Source organism: Chiloscyllium plagiosum, unplaced genomic scaffold (genome assembly GCF_037043375.1).
Source record: "Chiloscyllium plagiosum isolate Xiang-an unplaced genomic scaffold, Cpla_swu_hap1 HiC_scaffold_9, whole genome shotgun sequence".
Lineage (NCBI taxonomy): Eukaryota > Metazoa > Chordata > Chondrichthyes > Orectolobiformes > Hemiscylliidae > Chiloscyllium > Chiloscyllium plagiosum.
This window is the reverse complement of record NW_028270147.1, coordinates 7548556-7574511: the sequence shown is the minus strand read 5'-3', so window position 1 is coordinate 7574511 and position 25956 is coordinate 7548556. Positions and strand designations below refer to the sequence as shown.

Genomic DNA, 25956 nt, shown 5'->3' with positions numbered 1-25956 from the left:
AGGCCGCCTACTTGCGGAGCGATTCAGAGAGCACCTCTGAGCCACCCGGACGAACCAACCCAACCAACCTGTAGCACAGCATTTCAACTCCCCCTCCCACTCCACCGAGGATATGCAGGTCATTGGACTCATCCACCGCCAAACCACAACAACCCGACGGTCGGAGGAGGAGCGTCTTATCTTCCGACTGGGAACCCTCCAACCACAGGGGATGAACTTGGACTTCACCAGTTTCTTCATCCCCCCTCCCCCCACCTTGTCTCAGCCGGATCCCTCCAGCCCGGCACCGCCTTCCTGACCTGTAGTCTTCTTCTTGACCTCTCCGCCTCCATCCTACTCCGACCTATCACCCTCACCTTGACCTCTTTCCACCTATCACATTTCCAACGCCCCTCCTCCAAGTCCCTCCTCCCTACCTTTTATCTTCTCCTGCTGAACACTCTCTGCTCATTCCTGAAGAAGGGCCTGTGCCCGAAACGTCGAATCTCCTGTTCCCTGGATGCTGCCTGACCTGCTGTGCTGTTCCAGCAATAAAGTTTCAACTCCTGGCTAATCTACAATTCCTGGACACTATGGGCAATTTAGCACTGAGCATGGCCAATCCCCCCTGACCTGCACACCTTTGGACTGTGGGAGGAAACCAGAGCAAACCCACACAGACACGGGGAGAATGTGCAAACTCCACACAGACACTCGCCCGAGGTTGGAATCGAACTCAGTCCCTGGTGCTGTGAGGCAACAGTGCTAACCACTGAGCCATCGTGCCACCCAACTAGCCAACAAGTTCTTGTGCTTGCCCCACTGAGTGGCGAATTAAAGCTTTGGCAAAATCCTTCTCTTCTCAGCAATATTCAAATGGACACAGCTATGGCATTTCACTGGTTAACAATTTCAGATGAATTCCCAATATCTTTAGACCATCAATATTCATTGTATCTTCAGCTCCCTGGGCCAGAGGCTCTGAAATTCCCCTCCTAGACTCGACACCTCCCTTACCTCACTATGAACCTGCCTTAAAATATACTTTCTGAACAAGCTTTTGATCATTTGCCCCAATGTTTCTCTGGATGGGATGAATGTTAAATTATATCTGATAACCCTGTGGGATGTTTCACACTTAAGGGCCTTATAAATGCATGTTCTGGTTGTTGCTTTTATTGCTGCAGAAGGGAAAAGCATATAAAGACGTGCACTGGTTCACATAATCCTGGCCTTTAGCACAGCTCCAAAAGCGGCCATGCCTTTAACTTGCCTACGCCCTGCTCTCTAGAACTTTTTCTCCAATGAACCTTTCATAACCTCCAGACAGCTCAGTGTGGTAATGCAGGAAATTAGTCAGAGGCGTCAGCACATCTCTGTTCATGGTTTTGCATATGGACAAAGAGATGACACGGAACACTATTAGGGAACCGTCAAATAGGACAGTGATGTTAGGTTGATTTGACTTCCTCAGCTGTCAATGAATGCATTGCATGCCATAGTCACAGAGTCATAGTCACAGAGTCATACAGCACAGAAACAGACCCTTTCGGTCTTATGCCCGAAACGTCGATTCTCCTGTTCCCTGGATGCTGCCTGACCTGCTGCGCTGTTCCAGCAACACCTTCTCAGCTCTGATCTCCAGCATCTGCAGACCTCACTTTCTCCTTCAGTCTAATCAGTCCAGGCTGACCATAATCCCAAACAAAACTAGTACTACCTGCTTTCATTTGGTCCATATCCCTCCAAACATTTCTTATTCAAGAACTTATCCAAATGTCTTTTAAACACTGTAACTGTACCCGCATCCACTACTTCCTCTGGCAGTTCATTCCACACATGAACCACTCTCTGTGTAAAAACGTTGTCCCTATGTCTTTTTTAAATCTCTCTCCTCTCACCTTAAAAATATCCCCCTAGCCTTAAAATCTCCCATCCCAGGGAAAAAATACCTGCCATTCGCCTTACCTATACCCCTCATGATTTTATAAACCTCCATAAGGTCACCCCTCAACCTTCTATGCTCCAGTGAACGAAGTCCCAGCCTATCCAGCCTCTCTTTATAACTCAAACCCTCCATTCCCGGCAACATCCTGGGAAAGCTTTCCTGAACCCTCTGCAGTTTATTAATATCCTTCCTGTAACAGGGAGAACAGAACTGGGCACAGTAGTCCAGAAGATGTCTCACGAGTATCCTGTACAACCTCAACATGATGTCCCAACTCCTATACTCAAAAGGTCTGAGCAATGAAGCTCAGCATGCTAAATGTCTTCTTAACCACCGACACCTGGAGGAAGAACGCCTCATCTTCCGCCTCGGAACACTTCAACCCCAGGGCATCAATGTGGACTTCAACAGTTTCCTCATTTCCCCTTCCCCCACCTCACCCCAGTTCCAAACTTCCAGCTCAGCACTGTCCCCATGACTTGTCCTACCTGTCTATCTTCTTTTCCACCTATCCACTCCACCCTCCACCCCCCGACCTATCACCTTCATCCCCTCCCCCACTCACCTATTGTACTCTATGCTACTTTCTCCCCACCCCCACCCTCCTCTCACTTATCTCTCCACGCTTCAGGCTCTCTGCCTGTATTCCTGATGAAGGGCTTTTGCCCGAAACGTTGATTTTACTGCTCCTCGGATGCTGCCTGAACTGCTGTGCTCTTCCAGCACCACTAATCCAGAATCTGGTTTCCAGCATCTGCAGTCATTATTTTTACCTTCTTAACCACTCTGTCTACATGTGGTGCAAACTTCAAAGAATTATGTACCTGCATCCCTAGAACTTCCTGTTCTATAGCATGACCTAGAGTCCTACCTATCTGAGTGAATTATGAGCTTCAGCAACCACCAGCCTTGGCTCCATTTAGAGCTGTTTCCTCTCTGTAAGAAGGTTATGATTTCAATGGCCCCTTTAACAAATGCACTTGGCAGATGATCCCTACTTTCCTTTTTAATTTATTCACAGAATGTGTGCATCTCAGGCTAGGAATATATTTATTACCATCTCTACTGGCTCTGTAGAAACAAATGAGCCTCCTTCTCTAGCCACTGCAGTCCATGTGCTGTAGGTAGACCCACAATACCCTTGGGGAGGGAGTTCCAGGATTTTGACCAAGCAACACTGAAGGAACGGCGATATCTTTGGGGAAGGGGAACTTGCACATGGGGCATTGCCTTTCACCTCCAGCCCTTGCCCTTCCAGGGGGAAGAGGTGGCAGGATTGGAAGGTGCTGTTAGGTAGCCTTCGTGAATCAGTAACTCAGTGTGTAAATGGTACTCATTGCTGTCAATGAACATTGGTGCTGAAGGGACTGAAGTTTAAAGGTGGTTAAAAGTTTAGGGTGTCATTCAAGGGAATGGCTTTGTCCTGGATACTGAGAGAGTGACTTGATATTGTCATAGATGTGATACCGAACTGAGGTCCCACATGCTATCTCGGGTGAATAGAAAATCCATGACTAAGGATAATAAAGGCCTGACCAATTATTATCCCCAACTTAAACCTCTGTAATAGATCATGGGATCTTGCTGTGCCATATTGTTGACATGTTTCCTACTTAATCATAGTGACTAAACTTTAGAAGTGATTTATTCACTACAAAATGATTTGGAATATCTTATTGTCATAAAATATTCTACAGAAATGCAAGTCACTGAAGCTGATACAGGCATTACAATCATCACATCTTTGTGGTATTTTGCAGAACTGTGCAGAGATTGCACTAATTTCTGTGTATAACTGTTTTTATACAACAGAAAACTGAAAGAATTGTGGATGCTGTAAATCAGAAACAAAAAAAGAAATTGTTGAAAAAGCTCAGCAGGTCTGGCAGCAACTGTGGAGAGAAATCAGAGTTAATGTTTCGGGTCGAGTTACCCTTACTTAGAACCCTCTGATTTCAAACCACAGATACTGCCAGACCTGCTGAACTTTTCCAGTCATTTCTGTTTTTAATTCTACCATTGTGTTTACTTTTCTTACAGTCCACACCCAGGCTGAAAGAATCCAGTAGATTGTGCGTAGATTCAGTACCAGACTCACATCATCAAACGCAGAATAGTATAACTCTACAATCATCAACAGCCTGGCTCCCATTTTCCAAGGGAAGTGCTCTGAGGTTAGGAAGAATCCTCCAGCACTCCTCAGCTGTCCTCCTTCAGCACACGGTAATTGGGAAGAATGGTGTAGCCTTTTCACCTGACAATCACCAGGGAAATAAATAATTGCCGTGTTTGTAATTTGCAGCTATGTTTGTGCTGAGCGTTTAGGAATTAGCTGGGCAGAAACGCTTCCCACTGCAGATCCTGCTGGTTTATAAAAAGGATTGTCATTAATTTGAAACAATTTGATAATCCAATGGTTCGGCACATGAAAAGATAAATGAAAAGTGACGCTGCTGCTAGTCAGCAAGTTAAGATGGGATGGGAGGGGGATGCCTATGGCGACATCTGTATTTCGGTTAAACATCTGCTCAGTAAGTACAGCTGAAACCGGAGAAATGCATAAATCTCTTTAGAGTCATAGAGATGTACAGCATGGTAACAGACCCTTCAGTCCAACTTGTCCATGCCGATCAGATATCTTTACCTAACCTAGTCCCATTTGCCAGCACTTGACCTATATCCCACTAAACCCGACTTATTCATATACCCATCCAGATGCCTTTTAAATGCTGTAATTGTACCAGCCTCCACCACTTCCTCTGGCAGCTCATTCCATACACACACCACCCTCAACATGAAAAAGTTGCCCCTTAGATTTTTTTTAGGTCATTCCCCTCTCACCTTAAACCTATGGTGGAAGATTTCCAAACTAGGGGGCACAGGTTTAAGGTGAGAGGAGAAAGTTTTAAAAAGGACCTAAGGGGCAACTTTTTTTTAACATCGGGAATATTCATGTGTGAAATGAACTGCTAGATGAAGTGGTGGTTGCAGAAACAATTACAACATTTAAAATACATTTGGATAGGTACATGAAAAGGAAAGGTTTGGAGGGATATGGACTAAATTCTGGCAAACTGGACTAGTTTAGTTTGGGAAAATTAGTCAGCATCGATGAGTTGGACTGAAGGGTCTGTTTCCATGCTGTATAACTCTCTGACTTTATGACTACTTATATGAATAACAGACTTTCCCCAATTGATGAATATAAAATATCTTTTAACTAGCAGTCACATTATTATTGATCCTATTGCCATTATTTGGAAAACAATATAAAATTCAACCATAGCTGAAGCAAAAGAAGCTTAACAACATCCAAAAATCCTTCAGCATTCACACACTCTGCCGCTGACACTCAGTAGCAGCAGCGTGTACCATTCACCCGGGGTCCTTAGACACCACCTTCTGAACCAGCAGTCACTCCCATCTCAAAGGACTAGGGTAGCAAATACATAGGAACACCAATCAATGCAAGTTTTCCTCCAAGCCACTCACCATCCTGACTTGGAAGGATGTCACTATTCTTTCAGTGCAGCTGGATCAAATTCCTGGAATTCCTCCCTAAAGGCATCATGGGTCTACCAACAGCATGCGGACTATCATGGTTTGAGAAGGCAGCTCACCACCACCTTCTCAAGGGCAACTAGGGACAGGTAATAAACATTAACCCAGGAGTGATATCCAATGAAAGAATAAAAAAAACACAAAATCTCCAGATGAGTTGGCCACCATCTCAAATCTCTTTGTGAGACTTCACTGTGTACTCAACAGCTGACCAGATTTATTTATGTTACAACACTAACGACTCTTCAAAAAGAGTAGTTAACTGGGAGGGTGCTCAGGGCTGTCCTGGGAACGAGAAAGGTGATATGTAAATAAATATTTCAAGCTCTGAACAATGAGAGGAATTGATGGGTCATTCCAAGGCTGGTGCATGTGCAAGAAATGGTGTGCTCAGGTTGGTCTATGTGAGGGGGAGGCAGGGAGATTAAACTGATGGATACATAAATTTGTATCCAGCTTAGCTGGTCTAACGAGGGCACTCCAACACTGTGGTAAATACAAGGGAGTGCTTATAATGTAGATTTGACACAAAGATATGATACTGGAATAATAAACCAGGCACTATAGACTCCAGCAGTCATCTCCTTGATTATGCTTCAAACAGGAGCTTTATAATGCAAGCTACTTTGTATCCCCCTGGTCCTTGTCACTTGCTTCCATTCAAAGTGGGCCAAGCCCTCCCAGATGTTCCTTTCAACTTAATTCTTTGATTTAAAGGTTTGGTGAGATCACATGACGCCTGCAACACAATGGCTGAAATGCCCCACTCCTATCTGAAGAACCAGAACTGGCCACAGTAATCAAGGTGTGATTTAAGCAAAGTAACATTCAATTAGACAATGGCTTCCTCCAACCTGTACTCTGCTGTTTTGATCAGTTAATTTAACATTCTATTTGCACTGTTGATGGCCGCTCTGTAATAATTAGATACATTCAGCAGCAAAGCACCAAATATACTTCAATCCCTTTCAATGTCACGTTTAACTGTATTGTCTTTATTCACAGATGCGAGCAGTTCCCAGTGACCTGGCTAATACTGATTCCTCAACCAACAAGAGCAATGGATAATGTCATCATTTAGCTCATTGCTGCTTATGGGGACTTGTGGTTGTAAATTATCTGTTGGGTATTTTCAATGCAACAGTGCCTATACTTTGGAACAGAAAAGGTTAAGAGAGGACCTGATAGATTTTGAGGGGCACAGAGAAGGTGAATAGAATGCAGCTGTTCCCTTAGCTAAAGGGTCAATCACAAGAGGATATCATTTTAAAGTGGAAGGCAGGAGGTTTAAAGGGAATTTGAGGGTGGTGTGGTTCTGGAAAGCACTCCCTAGGAGGGTACCTCACAACATTTAAAAAGTACTTGGATGTGTCACAACATTCAAGGCTGTGGGCTTAATGTGGGAAAGTGGGACGAGTGCAGGTACAGACGTAATGGGTTGAAGGGCCGCTAAAGGGCCTCTTCTGTACTGGATGATTCTTTAATTCCATGATAATTTGATTCTATGATTCAAAGGACATATCAAAGCTCTTTCATACATCCTGAGGTTATGAGAGAGGCAACAGAAATACATGTTTTCCTTTCTTTAGAAAACAAAACTCCAATTTTATTCTTATGTGTGATCTTTTACACTTGCCCCAATCAAAGCTTCACGAGCAATTTCCACCCACTGCCATTTTCTTGAATATTTAATTGTGATATACAAACTTGTCCATAATATTTTAATTTCCACACAGAGAGTTTGTCCTCACCAATCTCTTAAATGGACAACCAACAGAGGAGATGTGCATCCACAAACTCTGCGCAAGATTTGATTCTAGACCATGGAGGTTATTGGGCAGTGACTAAGCTATTGTGTAGTCCATTTGATTTCCCGTTTGCGATATCTTGAATGAAATATCAAAGGCCAATTGTAAACTTGACAGCACATGAACACTACTCAAAGATTTACTTCGTTTTCCATTTTACTCTTGTTGCTTTCCTGTGTAATGGGTTATGGAGGTCGACAGCACAGAAAAAGACCCTAAAGCCCATTAAGTCTGTGTCAGTTAATAACAACTGCTAACTATTCTAACCTCATTTTCCTGCACTATTACCTTGCTTGCCTCAGCATTGCAAGGTGCACATCTAAATACGACTTCAATGTTCTGAGGGTTTCTGGCTCTCCCACCCTTACAGGCAGCGAGTACTTGGATAAGCACTTGAAGTATCAGAACATCCAAATCTATGGGCCCAGCGTGGGAAAGTGAGCTTAGTGCAGGCAGTAGTACAGTAGCTCTTCTATAACGCGATGGTGGCATTCTTGTGCAACCCCAAATTATAGAAAAGTCGCACTTTAGATACAGCGATGTAATCGCATTACAGCCAACACATGTTTTAAATGTTCACGCTTTACGAAAAGCATCCCCAATTCGTCAATCACATGACAATGAATGTGCGCGAAGGAAACACATGTTATAGCAGAACGACTTATATATTTTTGGGAGACTTGATAAGGCGAAGGGCCTCTTCTGTACTGTATGATTCTCTGACTCCATGATTCCCACATTCCCCCTTAAAGATCCTATCTCTTCCCTTAAATCCATGTTCCCTGGTCATTGATGCTTCCATCAAGAGGCAACGTTTCTCCCTGTCTACCCTATCCATACCTTATCTTGATCATGGTCTCTCCCTCTCTCCTTCTCTCTCTCTCTCTTTCTCTCTCTGTCTGTGTGAAAGAAAGAGTGCGTTGTTGTCTCACCTGTTGTCTTCCCACTCCTGGCTGAAGCCAGATAAGGAGCCCTTGGAATCCGCTGTGTATCTGTAAACCACCAGCAAACAATCCTTGCAGAGCTGCACCAGCCTCTGACAGCATTGCAGTTCCTGAGAGGTGGCTGTCTCTGCACTTCGGTTGAACATGGTTTCCCAGGAGTTCCTGTTGCCGTGGAAACAAACAACATCATCAGCACTGTCTACAAAATTCCTGTATTCCATCCCTGCACCATATCAAAGAGCCCAACCATTAAGGTTTCTAACAAACACAGAAGTTGCTGGAAACGCTCAGCAGGTCTGGCAGGATCTGTGGAGAGAAATCAGAGTTAATGTTTCGGGTCATAGAGTCATAGAGTCACAGAGATGTACAGCATGGAAACAGACCCTTTGGTCCAACTCGTCCATGCCGACCAGATATCCCAATCCAATCTAGTCCCACCTGCCAGTACCCAGCCCATATACCTCCAAACCCTTCCTATTCATATACCCATCCAAATGCCTCTTAAATGTTGCAATTGTAGCAGCCTCCACCACATCCTCTGGCAGCTCATTCCATACACGTGCCACCCTCTGCGTGACAAAGTTGCCCCTTAGGTCTCTTTTATATCTTTCCCCTCTCACCCTAAACCTATGCTTTCTAGTTCTGGACTCCCCAATCCCAGGGAAAAGATTTTGTCTATTTATCCTATCCATGCCCCTCATAATTTTGTAAACCTCTATAAGGTCTCCCCTCAGCCTCTGACGCTCCAGAGAAAACAGCCCCAGCCTGTTCAGCCTCTCCCTGTAGCTCAGATCCTCCAACCCTGGCAACATCCTTGTAAATCTTTTCTGAACCCTTTCAAGTTTCACAACATCTTTCCGATAGGAAGGAGACCAGAATTGCACGCAACATTCCAACAGTGGCCTAACCAATGACCTGTACAGCTGCAACATGACCTCCCAACTCCTGTACTTAATACTCTGACCAATAAAGGAAAGCATACCAAACGCCTTCTTCACTATCCTAGCTACCTCCGACTCCACTCTCAAAGAGCTATGAACCCGCACTCTCAGGTCTCTTTGTTCAGCAACACTCCCTCGGACCTTACCATTAAGTGTATAAGTTCTGCTAAGATTTGCTTTCCCAAAATGCAGCACATTGCATTTATCTGAATTAAACTCCATCTGCCACCTCTCAGCCCATTGGCCCATTTGGTCCAGATCGTGTTGTAATCTGAGGTAACCCTCTTCGCTGTGCACTACACCTCCAATTTTGGTGTCATCTGCAAACTTATTAACTGTACCTCTTAAGCTCGCATCCAAATCATTTATGTAAATGACAAAAAATAGAGGACCCAGCACCGAACCTTGTGGCACTCCACTGGTCACAGGCCTCCAGTCTAAAAAACAACCCTCCACCACCACCCTCTGTCTTCTACCTCTGAGCCAGTTCTGTATCCAAATGGCTAGTTCTCCCTGTAATCCATGAGATCTAACCTTGCTAATCAATCTCCCATGGGGAACCTTGTCGAACACCTTACTGAAGTCCACATAGATCACATCTACTGCTCTGCCCTCATCAATCTTCTTTGTTACTTCTTCAAAAAAATCAATCAAGTTTGAGAGACATGATTTCCCACGCACAAAGCCATGTTGACTATCCCGAATCAGTCCTTGCCTTTCCAAATACATGTACATCCTGTCCCTCACAATTCCCTCCAACAACTTACCCACCACCGAGGTCAGGCTCACTGGTCTATAGTTCCCTGGCTTGTCTTTACCACCCTTCTTAAACAGTAACACCACGTTTGCCAACCTCCAGTCTTCAGGCACCTCACCTGTGACTATCGATGATACAAATATCTCAGTCAGAGGCCCAGCAAACACTTCTATAGCTTCCCACAGAGTTCTCGGGTACACCTGATCAGGTCCTGGGGATTTATCCACCTTTAACTGTTTCAAGACATCCAGCACTTCCTCCTCTGCAATCTGGACATTTTGCAAGATGTCACCATCTATTTCCCTACAGTCTATATCTTCCATATCCTTTTCCACAGTAAATATTGATGCAAAATATTCATTTAGTATCTCCCCCATTTTCTGTGGCTCCACACAAAGGCTGCCTTACTTATCTTTGAGCGGCCCTATTCTCTCGCTAGTCACCCTTTTTTCCTTAATATATTTGTAAAAACCCTTTGGATTCTCCTTAATTCTATTTGCCAAAGCTATCTCATGTCCAGTTTTTGCCCTCCTGATTTCCCTCTTAAGTATACTCCTACTTTCTTTATACTCTTCTAAGGATTCACTCGATCTATCCTGTCTATACCTGACATAGGCTTCCTTCTTTTTCTTAACCAGAGCCGTTGGCAATGATCTTTTCGTCTTCACTGTCAACGGGGGTGATACCGGGGGACTGGAGAGTGACGAATGTTGTGCCCTTGTTCAAAAAAGGGAATAGGAATAACCCCAGGAAGTACAGGCCAGTTAGTCTTACTTTGGTGGTAGGCAAAGTAATGGAAAGCGTACTGAGGGATAGGATTTATGAGTATCTGGAAAGACACTGCTTGATTAGGGACAGCCAGCACAGATTTGTGAAGGGTAGGTCTTGCCTTACAAGTCTTATTGAATTCTTTGAGGAGGTGACCAAGCATGTGGATGAGGGTAGAGCAGTGGATGTAGTATACATGGATTTTAGTAAGGCATTTGATAAGGTTCCCCATGGTAGGCTTATGCGGAAAGTCAGGAGGCATGGGATAGAGGGAAATTTGGCCAGTTGGATAGAGAACTGGCTAACCGGTCGAAGTCAGAGAGTGGTGGTAGATGGTAAATATTCAGCCTGGAGCCCAGTTACAAGTGGAGTTCCGCAGGGATCAGTTCTGGGTCCTCTGCTGTTTGTAATTTTTATTAATGACTTGGAAGAGGGAGTCGAAGGGTGGGTCAGTAAATTTGCAGATGATACGAAGATTGGTGGAGTTGTGGATAGTGAGGAGGGCTGTTGTCGGCTGCAAAGGGACTTAGGTATGATGCAGAGCTGGGCTGAGGAGTGGCAGAGGGAGTTCAACCCTGTCAAGTGTGAGGTTGTCCATTTTGGAAGGACAAATAAGAATGCAGAATACAGGGTTAACGATAGGGTTCTTAGTAAGGTGGAGGAGCAGAGGGATCTTGGGGTCTATGTTCATAGATCTTTGAAAGTTGCCACTCAGGTGGATAGAGCTTGTAAGAAGGCCTATGGTGTATTAGCATTCATTAGCAGAGGGATTGAATTCAAGAGTCGTGAGGTGATGTTGCAGCTGTACAGGACCTTGGTTAGGCCACATTTGGAGTACTGTGTGCAGTTCTGGTCGCCTCACTTTAGGAAAGATGTGGAAGCTTTGGAAAGGGTGCAGAGAAGATTTACCAGGATGTTGCCAGGAATGGAGAATAGGTCATCCGAGGATAGGTTGAGAGTGCTCGGCCTTTTCTCATTGGAACGGTGAAGGATGAGGGGTGACTAGATGGTGGTTTATAAGATGATCAGAGGAATAGATAGAGTAGACGGTCAGAAACTTTTTCCCCGGGTACAACAGAGTGTTACAAGGGGACATAAATTTAAGGTGAAGGGTGGAAGGTATAGGGGGGATGTCAGGGGTAGGTTCTTTACCCAGAGAGTGGTGGGGGCATGGAATGCGCTGCCTGTGGGAGTGGCAGAGTCAGAATCATTGGCGACCTTTAAGCAGCAATTGGATAGGTACATGGATGGGTGCTTAAGCTAGGACAAATATTCGGCACAACATCGTGGGCCGAAGGGCCTGTTCTGTGCTGTATTGTTCTATGTTCTATCTTCTATGTTAACCAAACCCTCAATATCTTTCGTCATCCAGCATTCCCTATACCTACCAGCCTTCCCTTTCACCCTGACAGGAATATACTTTCTCTGGATTCTTGTTATCTCGTTTCTGAAGGTTTCCCATTTTCCAGCCATCCCTTTACCTGTGAACATCTGCCCCCAATCAGCTTTCGAAAGTTCTTGCCTAATACCATCAAAATTAGCCTTTCCCCAATTTAGAACTTCAACTTTTAGATCTGGTCTTTCCTTTTCCATCACTATTTTAAAACAAATAGAATTATGGTCGCCTGCCCCAAAGTGCTCCCCCACTGACACCTCAGTCACCTGCCCTGCCTTATTTCCCAAGAGTAGGTCAAGTTTTGCACCTTCTCTAGCAGATACATCCACGGACTGAATCAGAAAATTGTCTTGTACACACTTAAGAAATTCCTCTCCATCTAAACCTTTAACACTACGGCAGTCTGAGTCGATGTTTGGAAAGTTAAAATCCCCTACCATAACCACCCGATTATTCTTACAGGATAGCTGAGATCTCCTTACAAGTTTGTTTCTCAATTTCCCTCTGACTATTGAGGGTAAATAATACAATCCCAATAAGGTGATCATCCCTTTCTTATTTCTCACGAGTGACTCTTCCCCAGAACTTGGCAAAAGTGAGGACTGCAGGTGCTGGAAATCAGAGTCTGGATTAGAGTGGTGCCGGAAAAGCACAGCAGGTCTGGCGGCATTCAAGGAGCAGGAAAATCGATGTTTCAGGCAAAAGCCCTTCATCAGGTCCTGATGAAGGGCTCTTGCCCGAAACATCGATTTTCCTGCTCCTCGGATGCTGCCTGATCGGCTGTGCTTTTCCAGCACCACTCTTCCTCAGAATTGATGGAAGCTAGGAAAACGTCGGTTTATATGCAGAATATAGGACAGGAGGAGGGGATAAGGAGTAAACAACAGAGCTGAGAGGGAAAACAGTTGGCCAGACAAGGGAGTGGATAACGATCTGGCTGGGAAGGTGAGTAGCTTTTAATGGGGACCATTAGAGGCCAGCAACTGTTAGGGCTGCGTGTAAAAGCAGGCCATGTGATAAGAAGGTCTGGCGTGTGGGGATTGGGGCAAGGACATGGAAGGGCTCAGGCCCTAAAATTGTTGAACTCGATATTGAGTCCGGAAGGCTGCAGGGACCCCAAGCAGAAAATGAGGTGCTCTTGTTCCAACTTGCCCTGAGGTTCATTAAGGTTAGCCGTCCTGCAGACAAACCCCATTGCCACAGGAGTTGGGGGGGAGCAAGGGGAAGGTGGTATAGGCAAAGGCACAGGGAATCCAGAAGGAACATCCAGTAAAACCGAAGAATGTGACACTGATAAAATTGGCCTTGATGACTTAAAAATGGGGACGCCTCCCCCTCAGCTCCCCCCCACCCTTCTTCCTTCCCCCCCCCCCTCCCCTCCCCCCCCTGTAAGCCCGGGAGAGTCATTTCTAAGTATTACTGGGTTGATCCTCTGGGAAATAACACATTGCTTTTAGCTGCTGAGAGCTGATCAGATAATCCACTTCTGCACTCTCGATTGCACTGGGTGCTTACTTTGTAATTCTGACAAATGGAAAGGCACAGAAGAACTAAAACAAAGTTAATCCTAATTCCGCAACTGTGCAAAAATGGACATTTCCTTTCTCTCTAAGCTCCTTTCTTTATATTAAAGCATGTGCTGTAATGTAACTCAATGTCACTCCCAAACCAATTAAAAGCACACACTTCATAAGTAGACCATCTTATTTCATTACAGAGCTAGTGGCAGTATTCCCGGGAGACAGAGGGGTTCTAATGAAATTGCACGCTTATAACCGTTCCCTTACTGTGGTTCGAGTTCACATTCCTGCTGATAAGATTACAGTCGTATGATTCGTAATCATCAAAATCAGCAAAGTAATATACAGTTTGTATTTCACAGTGGAATAAATATTGCAGCATTCCCCACGGTATTTCCATCTGTGCTGATGACCAATGTTACGCATTTTGATCTCAGCCTGGATTGGACAACAAAAAGGTGGGCCATTTCTTCAGTGTTGCTGGGTCAGAATGCTGGAACTCGCTCCTTAGCAGCCAGTGTGCTGACACTACACGGATTGCAGTGGTTTAGAAGGCAAATCACCACAAGCGTCACCAAGGGGGGGGGGGGGGTTGCAATAAATTATCAGCGAATGAATGAATTTAGAAATTTAAATTCTAAGGTCCCACTTCAGGGAAATGAGCTACAATGACATCCTCTTCACTCTTTCATGGGGCATTTGTTGCCCATGCCTCATTGCCCTTGCCTTGTGGGTTATTTCAGAGGGCATTTAAGAATCAGCCACATCGCTGGCAGTCTGCAGACACATCTAGGCCTTACCTGCTACTGATTAGAGACAAAACAAAAACACTGCAGATGCTGGAATCCAAAGTAGACAGGCAGGAGGCTGGAAGAACACAGCAAGTAAAGGCAGCATCAAGAGGCGCAAAAATCAACATTGCCAGTGTGTCCCGAGGAAGGGTTACACCCAAAACGTTGACTTCTCCACCTCCTGACGCTGCCTGGCTTGCTGTGCTCTCCTAGACCTGGTAATGATGGCAGATTTCCTTCCCTCAGGGACATTAGTGAACCAGATGGGTTGTTACAATAATCAATCTTAATTTCATGGTTGCCATTACCAAGATGGCCTTTGTTTTGTTTAATTACAAATTATGTTAGTTGAATTTAAATCCCACCAACTGTCAAGGGAGTATTTGAACCATAATCCTAGGGTGTTCGACAGCCTTCTAGATTTTAGTCCATTGGGGTTACTGCTTCTTGACTTTGCTCCCCATACTGACTCTACCTGGAACCATTTTCAAGAACAACACAGTTTCATTGCTTGTCTGACATTGCTGTTTACCGCTGTCTGGGTCACAATGGATTATTGATAAGGTAGAAGGTAGCGACTTTGTAAAATCCCTATTGTAAGCTTCACAACTTTTGTTCTAAAATGTAGTCTTCCTAGTGCCACCCCCTCCTGGGTCTTGGGCTCTCTGTTGCAGCCCCACCTCCACCAATCCCCTCCAACCCCCCTACCCACCCCACTCCAACCCAGGGGCTTCCTAAGCTCAGCATCCCACTCTCCACCGCTGAGGCCCCGTTCAGAATCCTATGGACATGTTACCACAAGTATACATGATGACTTTACTGTGCGTGTTTCCCGATGCACACACACACAAAAACTGAAATTGCTGGAAAAGCTCAGCAGCTCTGGCAGCATGTGTGGGGAAGAATCAGAGTCTACATTTCAGGTCGAGTGACCCTTCCTCAGAACTGGAAACAAACACTGCACTTTTCCTTTAAGAAGTTCAACTCCGAAAGGATATCTTCTGGAGCTGTTTCTGAGATCACCTCTTACAAAGGGTTTCTTACAGCATGGAATCAAAATAGGTGGACAGAAACTATTCCCATTGGTGGAAGCATTGAGAACCAGAAGTTGTGGAAGTGATCATATTGATTTGGAGCAGCTGGAGGCCATTCAGCCCCTCAAATCTGTGCTCTGACTCAATAACAACACAGCCTTTCTATTTGTGGCCTTAACACCATATTCCATACACCTCCACTTTGGAAATGTTGAAAGAAGCTGCCTCCATAACAGTTCCACACAGTTTCCAACCTACAAGTGAATCCAGACCCACAGTAATGTGGGTGACCTTTAACAACCCTCTGGGCAATTAGAATTGGGTGGGTTAATAAATGCTTGCCTGGTCAGCAATGTCCTCATCCTGTGAGTTACTAAAGAAGAGAAAATAAGGAAACGATTGCAGGTTAGGAATCAAGGATTACCAGGGAGGAGGCTGAGAAACATGTCAGCCATGATTGAATGGCACAGCAGACTCAAGGGCTCAATGGCCTCATTCTGCTCCTATATCTTACCGGGAGAAAGTGAGGTCTGCAGATGCTGGAGATCAGAGTCGAGAGTGTGTTGCTGGAAAAGCACAGCAGGTCAGGCAGCATCCGAGGAGCAGGAAAATCGACGTTTCGGGCCGGAGCTGTTCAGGGAACATTCCTGATGAAGAGCTCCGGTCCAAAATATTGATTTTCCTGCTCCTCAGATGCTGCCTAACCTGCTGAGCTTTTCCAGCAACACACTCTCTCGACTTCTATGTCTTATATTCTTAGGGGAAAACAGTGAGGGGCATTAGGATTCACTAATCAGCAAAGAGATGGCACAATCTCTTCCATCCTATCACCATCCTCCAGTCCAATGATTCAGTCACTATCAGCTCCAATGAGAATATTAAATTCCACAACTTCAGAGCATGACCTCTGTGCTTCATTTTCTTTCTATCCCGCCACCCTCCCCTGGTTGGGTCTTGATTGTGCCTTGTTAGCTTTGTAGTCAGCAGAGTGGGCCTATTTCTCCTTTTCACAGCTAACATTTACATCTATTTTCCATCTCTGTCTCTCCTTTATCACTGTTATCACTTGCTTTCATGAGTTGGAGCATCGAGGGTATAGGAGTTGGGATGTCTTGTTGCAGCTGTACAAGATGTTGGTGAGGCCACATTCAGAGTACTGCATGCAGTTCTGGTCATCCTAATATAGAAAGGACATCATTAAGCCAGACCAGGTAAGGATGGCAGTTTCCTTCCCTAAAGGACATCAGTGAACCAGATTCTCCCACTGTCCAGTAGTTTGTTGTATTGCCTGGAATTCTGAGATGTGAAATCGGCTGCTTCTGACGCAGGTCCCCACTCTCAGAGCACAAATTGGTCAGACAGACTTTAGGAGATTAATATTTCTGAACACAACGATCAAGTATGAAATGTGCCCGCGGGATTATTGCATTGTGATGAGCACTATTAGCTGATTGAAAATCTGCTTTATGGTGGGACACAGCTGGTATGGGGTGAAATTGGACCCTGTGTTAATAGCAACAAACACATTAATGGGTTGGCATCAAATGTTGCTGTTTTAAAAGAAAACATTAAGACTCATTAACATGGTAGATGAACGGAGGTGAGTACACATTAGTGTGGTTGTTACTAATGTCGCACAGTGTGATATCAACCTCATATCTTCAAAGGGATAGAAGCATCCAGGCTAAGCTGTCCTTTAGAGCCAAGTTCAACTCAGCAGAGTGGACCTGGGTGATGTCCAACTCAATAAACTGAGGGCAATATGGTTACTATTAGGATGTTGAAATATTATAGGGTGCTACAATCTGTTTGAGAGCATGTTGAGTTTTATAGTAAGACGGCAAATTCTATTTTGGATCCTGCACAGATGAAAACAAGGGCTATGTTTTCAGTTCCACATGTTCTAAACATAACCATGATGAATGGTGAATCTGACTGTTGCCCTACGCTTTCCGCATTCGCCCCCCAGCCCTGGAAGTAGGATCCGCTGAGGTCAATTGCCACAAATGACTGGAACACAGTTAAGAGTAGGCACAATGACAAATAAGGTCACATAATTTCCCAGTGTAAAATTGGCACCATGTGGGAAGTGGTATACAGGATGGCATTCTCTTCCTTATGTAGGAGGGTCCCGTGCTAAAGTCTTGAGGAATATTTACTTGAGGCTTCATTTCTGATGTGCGATTTTGCAAAGTGTGACCTAGAATTGATCTGAGGAAGGGTTTAGAGGGATGTGGGCCAAATGCTAGCAGATGGGACTTGATTAGACTTGATTTGGAGATGCTAGTGTTGGACTGGGCTTTACAAAGTTTAAAATCACACAACACCAGGTTATAATCCAACAGGTTTAATTGGAAGGACTAGCTTTCGGAGCGCCGCTCCTTCATCAGGTGGGTGTGGAGGACACAATTGTAATACAGAATTTATAGCAAAAGTTTACAGTGTAATGTAACTGAAATTATACATTGAAAAATACCTTGATTGTTTGTTGAGTCTTTCATCTGTTAGAATGACCATGATAGTTTCACTTCTTTTGTATGTAAGTGGCAAAACTTTTTTTTAAAAGTTACATTCTCAGGTTAACTGTAACAATTGGTGTCAGCCACATAACATGTTGGGGTGTTAGCCCCCTGTGTTCTGTTGTCTGCACCATAATGTTTTGACTGATTCTAATCTAAAAAATGAGTTAACAGAGTCTTACATTGATTCATGCAGTTTTTGAGCAAATGTAACTCTGCAAGTACAAATTCACCCCACAAACACATATGTGCATGTCAGGTTTTAGATTAGATTCCCTACAGTGCGGGGAGCCTGATGAAGGAGCAGTGCTCCGAAAGCTAGTGCTTCCAATTAAACCTGTTGGACTACAACCTGGTGTTGTGTGAATTTTAACTTTGATTAGACTTGATACCTGATCGGCATGGATGAGTTGGACTGAAGGGTCTGTTTCTGTACTGTACAGCTCTATGACTAATCTCTATGACTATGACTAAGTTCCAGCCTAATCTCTGACCCGTGTTCTGAACCACAGGGCGACAATATTATAACAAGTTTTCAACAAGGCCAGCCCTTGATTCCTCCTGAATTCTCAGAGGGCACATTAATGTTGGCCAGTTCATTGCTGTGGATCTGGAGTTAACCCTAGGCCAGACCAGGTCAGCATGGTAGATTTCCTTCCCAGAGCATTAGGTGAGTTTTTATGATAATTGTTGATAGCTAACAGGATTACCGTTCCTAAAACTAGGTTTCAACTCCAGATTTTATCAACTGAAGTTAAATGCCACTATGGCGTTTCAACTCATGCTCACAAAATGTTAGGTAAAAACAATGACTGCAGATGCTGGAAACCAGATTCTGGATCAGTGGTGCTGGAAGAGCACAGCAGTTCAGGCAGCATCCGATGCTCACAAAATGTTAGCCTTGTTCTTTGGATTACTTGCCCAGTGATATTACCATGACACCATCTTCACCAAACATGGCCCTGGAGTTATTGTCTTGACATCTTCCTACCTCCAATCATCCCACTCCTGTTATTACTCACCCAACTTGGTCCTCCAGACTACAAACAAACACATCAATGGAGTGTGACTTCTTCAGAACATTTGAGGAAGGGTCATAACAGACTCGAAATGTTAACTCTGTTTCTCTCTCCACAGCTGCTCCCAGACCTGCTGAGTATCTCCAATATCTTCTGTGTTTGTTCGAGATTTACAGTTTTTTTTTAATGAAAAGCTTCAACATGGTGCCTCTTTTTAGCAATGTTTAAGTTCTCTACAACCAAAGGACAATTAATACTCTAATCATCATAACACAAGAAGTTCCATCTTTATGAGCAAAGAATTCTGACAGATAAGGTTGGAACAGTGGCTCGGTGGTTAACACTGCTGCCTCCCAATGCCAGGCACCTGGGTTTGATTCCAGCCTCAGACGGCTGTCTGTGTGGAATTCAGTGACGTTACCGGAATGCCACCATCTCTTCTACAAACTGACCGCTCTTTACAAGGTGTTTCTCTGCCCTGATTGCAATTCCCTTCTTTTGCAGGGGGACTGAGGAAAGGAAGACTATGCAGATGCTCTGGTTCTCATTTTTGAAGAGAAAGTGAGGTCTGCAGATGCTGGAGATCAAAGTTGAAACTTTATTGCTGGAACAGCACAGCAGGTCAGGCAGCATCCAGGGAACAGGAGATTCTTCAGGAAGAAGGGCCTGTGCCCGAAACGTCGAATCTCCTGTTCCCTCGATGCTACCTGACCTGCTGTGCTGTTCCAGCAATAAAGTTTCAACTTCTCATTTTTGAATACAAGCACCATGATGATCTGTTTTCAACTTTCCCTGTGACCTACCCAACAACTGCCTTGTGATAGTGGCCATTATCTGGCTGAATGGTAGTTGAAGGGAGGTCGAGGCTTTCTGTTTGCTCCCTGTTCCTGGATCAGCAGGAACTGCGATGAGTCATCTCCGTTGATGCTCAAGCTGAAACAAGCTAGCTTGAAACAGAGTTGTGTTGAGGGTAAAGATGCAATTACTCCTTTTGATAGACAGTAGAGTCAGGTGGGATGTAATTCTAGCAATGCACCCAATCCCGTTGGTATCCCAACATAGGCTCAGTGGTTAGCACTGCTGCCTCACAGTGCACAGGGACCTGAGTTCGACCCCAGCCTTGGGTGACTGTCTGTGAGGACATTCTCCCCGTATCTGCATGGATTTACTCCAGTTTTCTCCCACAATCCAAAGATGTGCATGTTAGTTGGATTGGCCATGCTAAGTTGCCCATAGTGTCCAGGGATGTGTCAGTTAGGTGGATTAGCCACAAAAAATGTAGGGTTACAGGGATGGGTGCGGCTGGGTGGGATCGTCCTCAGAGGGTCAGTGTGGACTCAATGGGCCAAATAGCCTATTTCCATATTGTAGGGATTTTATGAACAGGCAAAAGAGATTAATATTTTCCTGATACCTCAGCTTATTGAGATTATCATCAGATAAAACATTGAGCCTGATTGCTGAATGATTCTCTCAGGTGAATGGACTAATCTGAAGGTAATATTTTGTTGAGGCACAGTCAGGATTCTCTGGAATGCCCCAGTACATTTTTTAAACCTTATTTGGGTTTGTGGGAGCTTGCTGCAAGCAATTTGGTTGCTGCATTTCCCTAAATGACTAAAGTGACTTCAACTCAAAATCAGCTCTAAAGCACTTTCACATATTCTGAAACAGGTGCTATAAAAATGCAAGTCCTTCATTTCTGCCAGACTACCTTCTGCATGAGCAGTGTGGTTGCTGGTTTTTACTTGTCACAGTGTTTGGTGACCTTTCACAGGAAACAATACCCTCAGGAAGAACAGGGAATTTCTTTAAAATGTCTGTAGAACAATTTATAAGAATTTTTTAAAAGGACTAGGAAGAGTTTACATTAATTGTAAAGTCATAGGCAGTAATTTTCACCGATAATAAGAAATACTGGCCCATGTTGTAATGGGGTCAGACACGTGGACCTCATAGAATATGAGTTCCCTGATTGGGGCCGTGAATCTGGTCTAATCAGGGAGCCCTGGCTGACAGACAGAAACAGGCGTGTTAGAGGTTCTGTTCACTCTGAGAGCTGGCTCTGAGGGAGCTGGAGCAGTATCAAGGACTCTCCCCATGTGTCAATAAAGCGGGACTTGGTGACATGATACTGGCCTCTGTGGAGTTATTTCCCATGTGACCTGGTGACCCTTCACCAAGAAGCAGTACCAACAGGAAGGAAGTTAGGAAATAAACCTTGTGCCAGACACAAAGGGGAAGCAGATGGAGCCAAAAGGAGTAACACACTAAACCTTGTGAAGAGAAAGAACAAATTTCCCCACAAACAATGGTTGGATTTTCTCTTTTCTGCAGGAAAGAAGAAAGGAGTATTTGAAAAGACAGTGTGAGCTGGCTATAAAGGTTTAAAACCTGGAAAGCTATTGGAACAGACCAGAAACACTAAATGGCTGGGCAGGGAGGGGGAGCAGTGCTCCCCAAAAGGGACCAAACCATGAACCAATGTTTATTTTAATTCACGGAATGTGGGCGTCACCATCTAAACCAGCATTTCCTGCCCATCCCTAATCCCTCAAAGAGGTGCTGGTGATCTGCCTTCTTGAATTGTTGTAGTCCATGGGAGGTAGATATATCTGTAGTGCTGTAAGGAGGGAGTTCCAGGATTTTAACCCGGAAAACTGTGAATGGACAGAGATCTGCTTCACAATCAGGATGGTGTGTAATTTGGAGAGGAATTTGCAGGCGATTTTGTTCTTTTGCATCTGTTGCCCCTGTCCTTCAGGTAAGAGACACAGCAGGTTTGTGAAGTGCTGTCGAAAGAGCAGTGGTGAGTTATTGCAGTACATACTGTGTGCATCGGTAATGGAGAGAGTGAATGTTTAAGCTGATAGATGTAGTGCCAATCAGGCGGGCTGCTTTGTCCTCGATAGTGTCAAGCTTCTTGAGTGTTGTTGGAGCTGCCCCCATCCAGGCAAGTGGGGAATATTCCATCACTCTCCTGACTGTTGCCTTTTGGATGGTGGAGACTTTGAGTAGTCAGGAAGTGAGTTACTCACTGCAGGATTCCTAACCTCTGACCTCCTCTTGTATCTGTAGTATTAATCTGGTGAGCTGAAAAATGTGTTGCTGGAAAAGCGCAGCAGGTCAGGCAGCATCCAAGGAGCAGGAGAATTGACGTTTCGGGCATAAGCCCTTCTTCAGGAATGAGGAAGGTGTGCCAAGCAGGCTAAGATAAAAGGTAGGGGGGAGGGACTTGAGGGAGGGGCGTTGGGAATGCGATAGGTGGAAGGAGGTTAAGGTGAGGGTGATCGGCCGGAGAGGGGGTGGGGGCGGAGAGGTCAGGAAGAAGATTGCAGGTTAAGAAGGCGGTGCTGAGTTCGAGGGTTGGGACTGAGGTAAGGTGGGGGGAGGGAAAATGAAGAAGCTGGAGAAATCTGCATTCATCCCTTGTGGTTGGAGGGCTCCTAGGCGGAAGATGAGGCACTTTTCCTCCAACCGTCGTGTTGCTATGGTCTGGCGATGGAGGAGGCCAAGGACTTGCATGTCCTTGGCGGAGTGGGAGGGGGAGTTAAAGTGTTCAGCCACGGGGCGGTTGGGTTGGTTGGTGCTGGAGTCCCAGAGGTGTTCTCTGAAACGTTCCGCAAGTAGGCAGCCTGTCTCCCCAGTGTAGAGGAGGCCACATCGGGTGCAGCGGATGCAGTAAATGATGTGTGTGGAGGTGCAGGTGAATTTGTGATGGATATGGAAGGATCCCTTGGGGCCTTGGAGGGAAGTGAGGGGGGAGGTGTGGGCGCAAGTTTTGCATTTCTTGCGGTTGCAGGGGAAGGTGCCGGGAGTGGAGGTTGGGTTGGTGGGGGGTGTGGACCTGACGAGGGAGTCGCGGAGGGAGTGGTCTTTCCGGAACACTGATAGGAGAGGGGAGGGAAATATATCCTTGGTGGTGGGGTCTGTTTGGAGGTGGCGGAAATGACGAAGGATGATACGATGTATATGGAGGTTGGTGGGGTGGTAAGTGAGGACCAGTGGGGTTCTGTCCTGGTGGCGATTGGAGGGGCGGGGTTCAACGGCGGAGGAGCGGGAAGTGGAGGAGATGCGGTGGAGAGCATCGTCAACCATGTCTGAGGGGAAATTGCGGTTTTTGAAGATGGAGGCCATCTGGGTTGTTCGGTATTGGAACTGGTCCTCCGGGGAGCAGATGCGGCAGAGGCGAAGGAATTGGGAATATGGGATGGCATTTTTACAGGGGGTAGTGTGGGAGGACGTGTAATCTAGGTAGCTGTGGGAGTCGGTCGGTTTATAGTAAATGTCCGTGTTGAGTCGGTCGCCCGAGATAGAAATGGAGAGGTCTAGGAAGGGGAGGGAGGAGTCTGAGACGGTCCAGGTAAATTTGAGGTCGGGGTGGAAGGTGTTAGTAAAGTGGATGAACTGTTCAACCTCCTCGTGGGAGCACGAGATAGCGCCGATACAGTCATCGAAGTGGGGGGGGGGGGGGGGGGGCGGGAAGGTGGGGGTGGTACCAGTGTAGCTGCGGAAGATGGACTGTTCCACATATCCGACGAAGAGGCAGGCATAGCTGGGGTCCATGGCTACTCCTTTGGTTTGGAGGAAGTGGGAGGATTGGAAAGAGAAGTTGTTCAGAGTGAGGACCAGTTCAGTCAGTCGAAGGAGGGTGTCAGTGGAAGGGTACTGGTTGGGTCGGCGGGAAAGGAAGAAGTGGAGGGCTTTGAGACCTTCGTGATGGGGGATGGAGGTGTATAGGGACTGGATGTCCATAGTGAAGATGAGGCGTTGGGGGCCGGGGAAGCGAAAATCATGAGGAGGTGGAGGGCGTGGGTGGTGTCCCGAACGTAGGTGGGGTGTTCTTGGACTAAGGGGGACAGGACCGTGTTGAGGTATGCAGAGATGAGTTTGGTGGGGCAGGAGCAGGCTGAGACAATGGGTCAGCCAGGGCAGTCAGGTTTATGGATTTTGGGCAGGAGGTAGAAACGGGCGATGCGGGGTTGTGGGACTATGAGGTTGGAGGCGGTGGATGGGAGATCCCCTGAGGTGATGAGGTTATGGATGGTCTGGGAGATGATGGTTTGGTGGTGGGAGGTGGGATCATGGTCAAGGGGGCAGTAGGAGGAGGTGTCCGCGAGCTGGCGTTTAGCCTCAGCAATGTAAAGATCAGTGCGCCAAACTACCACTGCGCCTCCCTTGTCTGCTGGTTTGAGAGTGAGGTTGGGTGAGTCTGGTTCAGTTTCTGGTTAATGGTAACCCCAGGATAATGAAAGTGGGCGATTAATTATCGTCATGCCATTCAAAATGAAGGGAAGATGATGAGATTCTCTCTTGCTGGAGATGGTCAATGCTCCTCACTGTGCAATGTGAATGTTACTTGCCACTTACCAGTCCAAACCTGAATATTGTCCAGATCTTGCTGCATTTGGATGGACACATAAAGAGGAAAGGGAGGCACAGCAATAAGTTGCTGGGCGAGTAATCAAGAATCACAGGCTAATGCTTTGTGAACATGGGTTTGAATCCCACCAAAGGTGATGGTGAAATCTGAATTCAATCAAAATAAAAGAACTGGATAAAAAGCTAATCTAATGGCAACCAGGTAACCATTACTGCAATGCTCACTAATGTCCTTTCGGGAGGGAAATCACCATCCTTACCTGTTTCACGTTTCACCAAATCCACAGCAACAGGCTGAATCTCAACGGCCATCTGGGTAATTCAGGGTGGGGGGTGGACAATAAATGCCGGTCCAGTCAACAAGGTCCAAATCGCTTAAAGAAAACTGCTTCAGTATCTGAGGAGTCATGAATGGCGCTGAACATTGTGCAGCCATCAGCAAACCTCTGACCTTATGACGGAGGAAAGGTCATTGATGAAGCAGCTGAAGGTGGTCAAGCCTGAGACACTACCCTGAGGAATTTAGGTTCTTGCTGTGTGGTGGGTAATGCCAGTACCTCTGGACCAGGAGGCCTGGCATCCGGTCCCATCTGCTCCAGAATTATGTCAAAGCATCTCTGAACAGATTGATTAAGAAATATCTATCCTGAGGAACTCCTGCAGCGATGTCATGGAGATGAGATAATTGACCTCCAATAACCAGAATCATCTTACATCGTATAACTCAACTATCAGAGAGTTACGTCTTTATTCCCATTGACACCAGTTTTGTTTGGGTTTCTTGATTCCACACTCCACTACACGCTGCCTTGATATCAAGGGAAATCACACTCAATGCCCCTCTCAACTGGTCCCCTCACTACTCACTGTACTCCCAACACCCCTGACACACATTTAAATCGGTACACCTCATGATATCTTGTATGACATTCTTAAGAAATCAAAGCACCCCATTTTGACTCTTGGACCTCCCTGATGCCACATTCAGTCTAATGCAGCCTTGATGTCTAGGGCAGTCACTCTCGCCTGCCCTTTGGGATTCAGCTCTTTTGTCTATGTTTCACCCAAGGCTGTAATGAGGTCAGGGGCTGAGTGGCCCTGGTTGAATTGACAGTGAGCAGGTTATTGCTGAGCAAGTGCCACCCGACAGCACAGTCAACAATGACCCCTTCCATCATCTTGTTCATTGAATTCGGGAAAGCCACACTATCACGATTGTCGTGGCCCAAAGGAGACAGGGTTCAAAGGCTGCCCGGGTGGTGATTACTGATGAAACGGAGTTGAACGGGATTGTCAGACATGACCCCTGACTGACCTTGTGTGAGTAACGAGCAGCATGTTTTTATGCTCTGTGTCTACCTAATACCAGATAATGCTGGAGGGTGCTGCTGAGATGGTATAAGACACAACCTTTGTTTTCACAAACAAAAATAGAAATTGCTGGAAAAGCTCAGCAGGGTGGCATGGTGGCTCAGTGGTTAGCACTGCTGCCTCACAGCACCAGGGTCCCAGGTTTGATTCCAGCCTCGGGTGACTGACTGTGTGGAGTTTGCACATTCTCCCCCAGTCTGCGTGGGTGCTCCAGTTTC

At 45.7% G+C, this 25956-nt stretch overlaps 1 protein-coding gene across 1 annotated transcript in view; it reads right to left on the bottom strand.

The window, feature by feature from the left end:
* Positions 1–25956, bottom strand: part of ttll7 (tubulin tyrosine ligase-like family, member 7) — a 331613-nt gene that overhangs the window by 10694 nt on the left and 294963 nt on the right. Inside the window, exon 20 of the mRNA XM_087990253.1 lies at positions 8229–8402. Coding sequence (XP_087846379.1) covers positions 8229–8402 — 174 coding nt within the window. The remainder of the gene's footprint in view (positions 1–8228; positions 8403–25956) is intronic.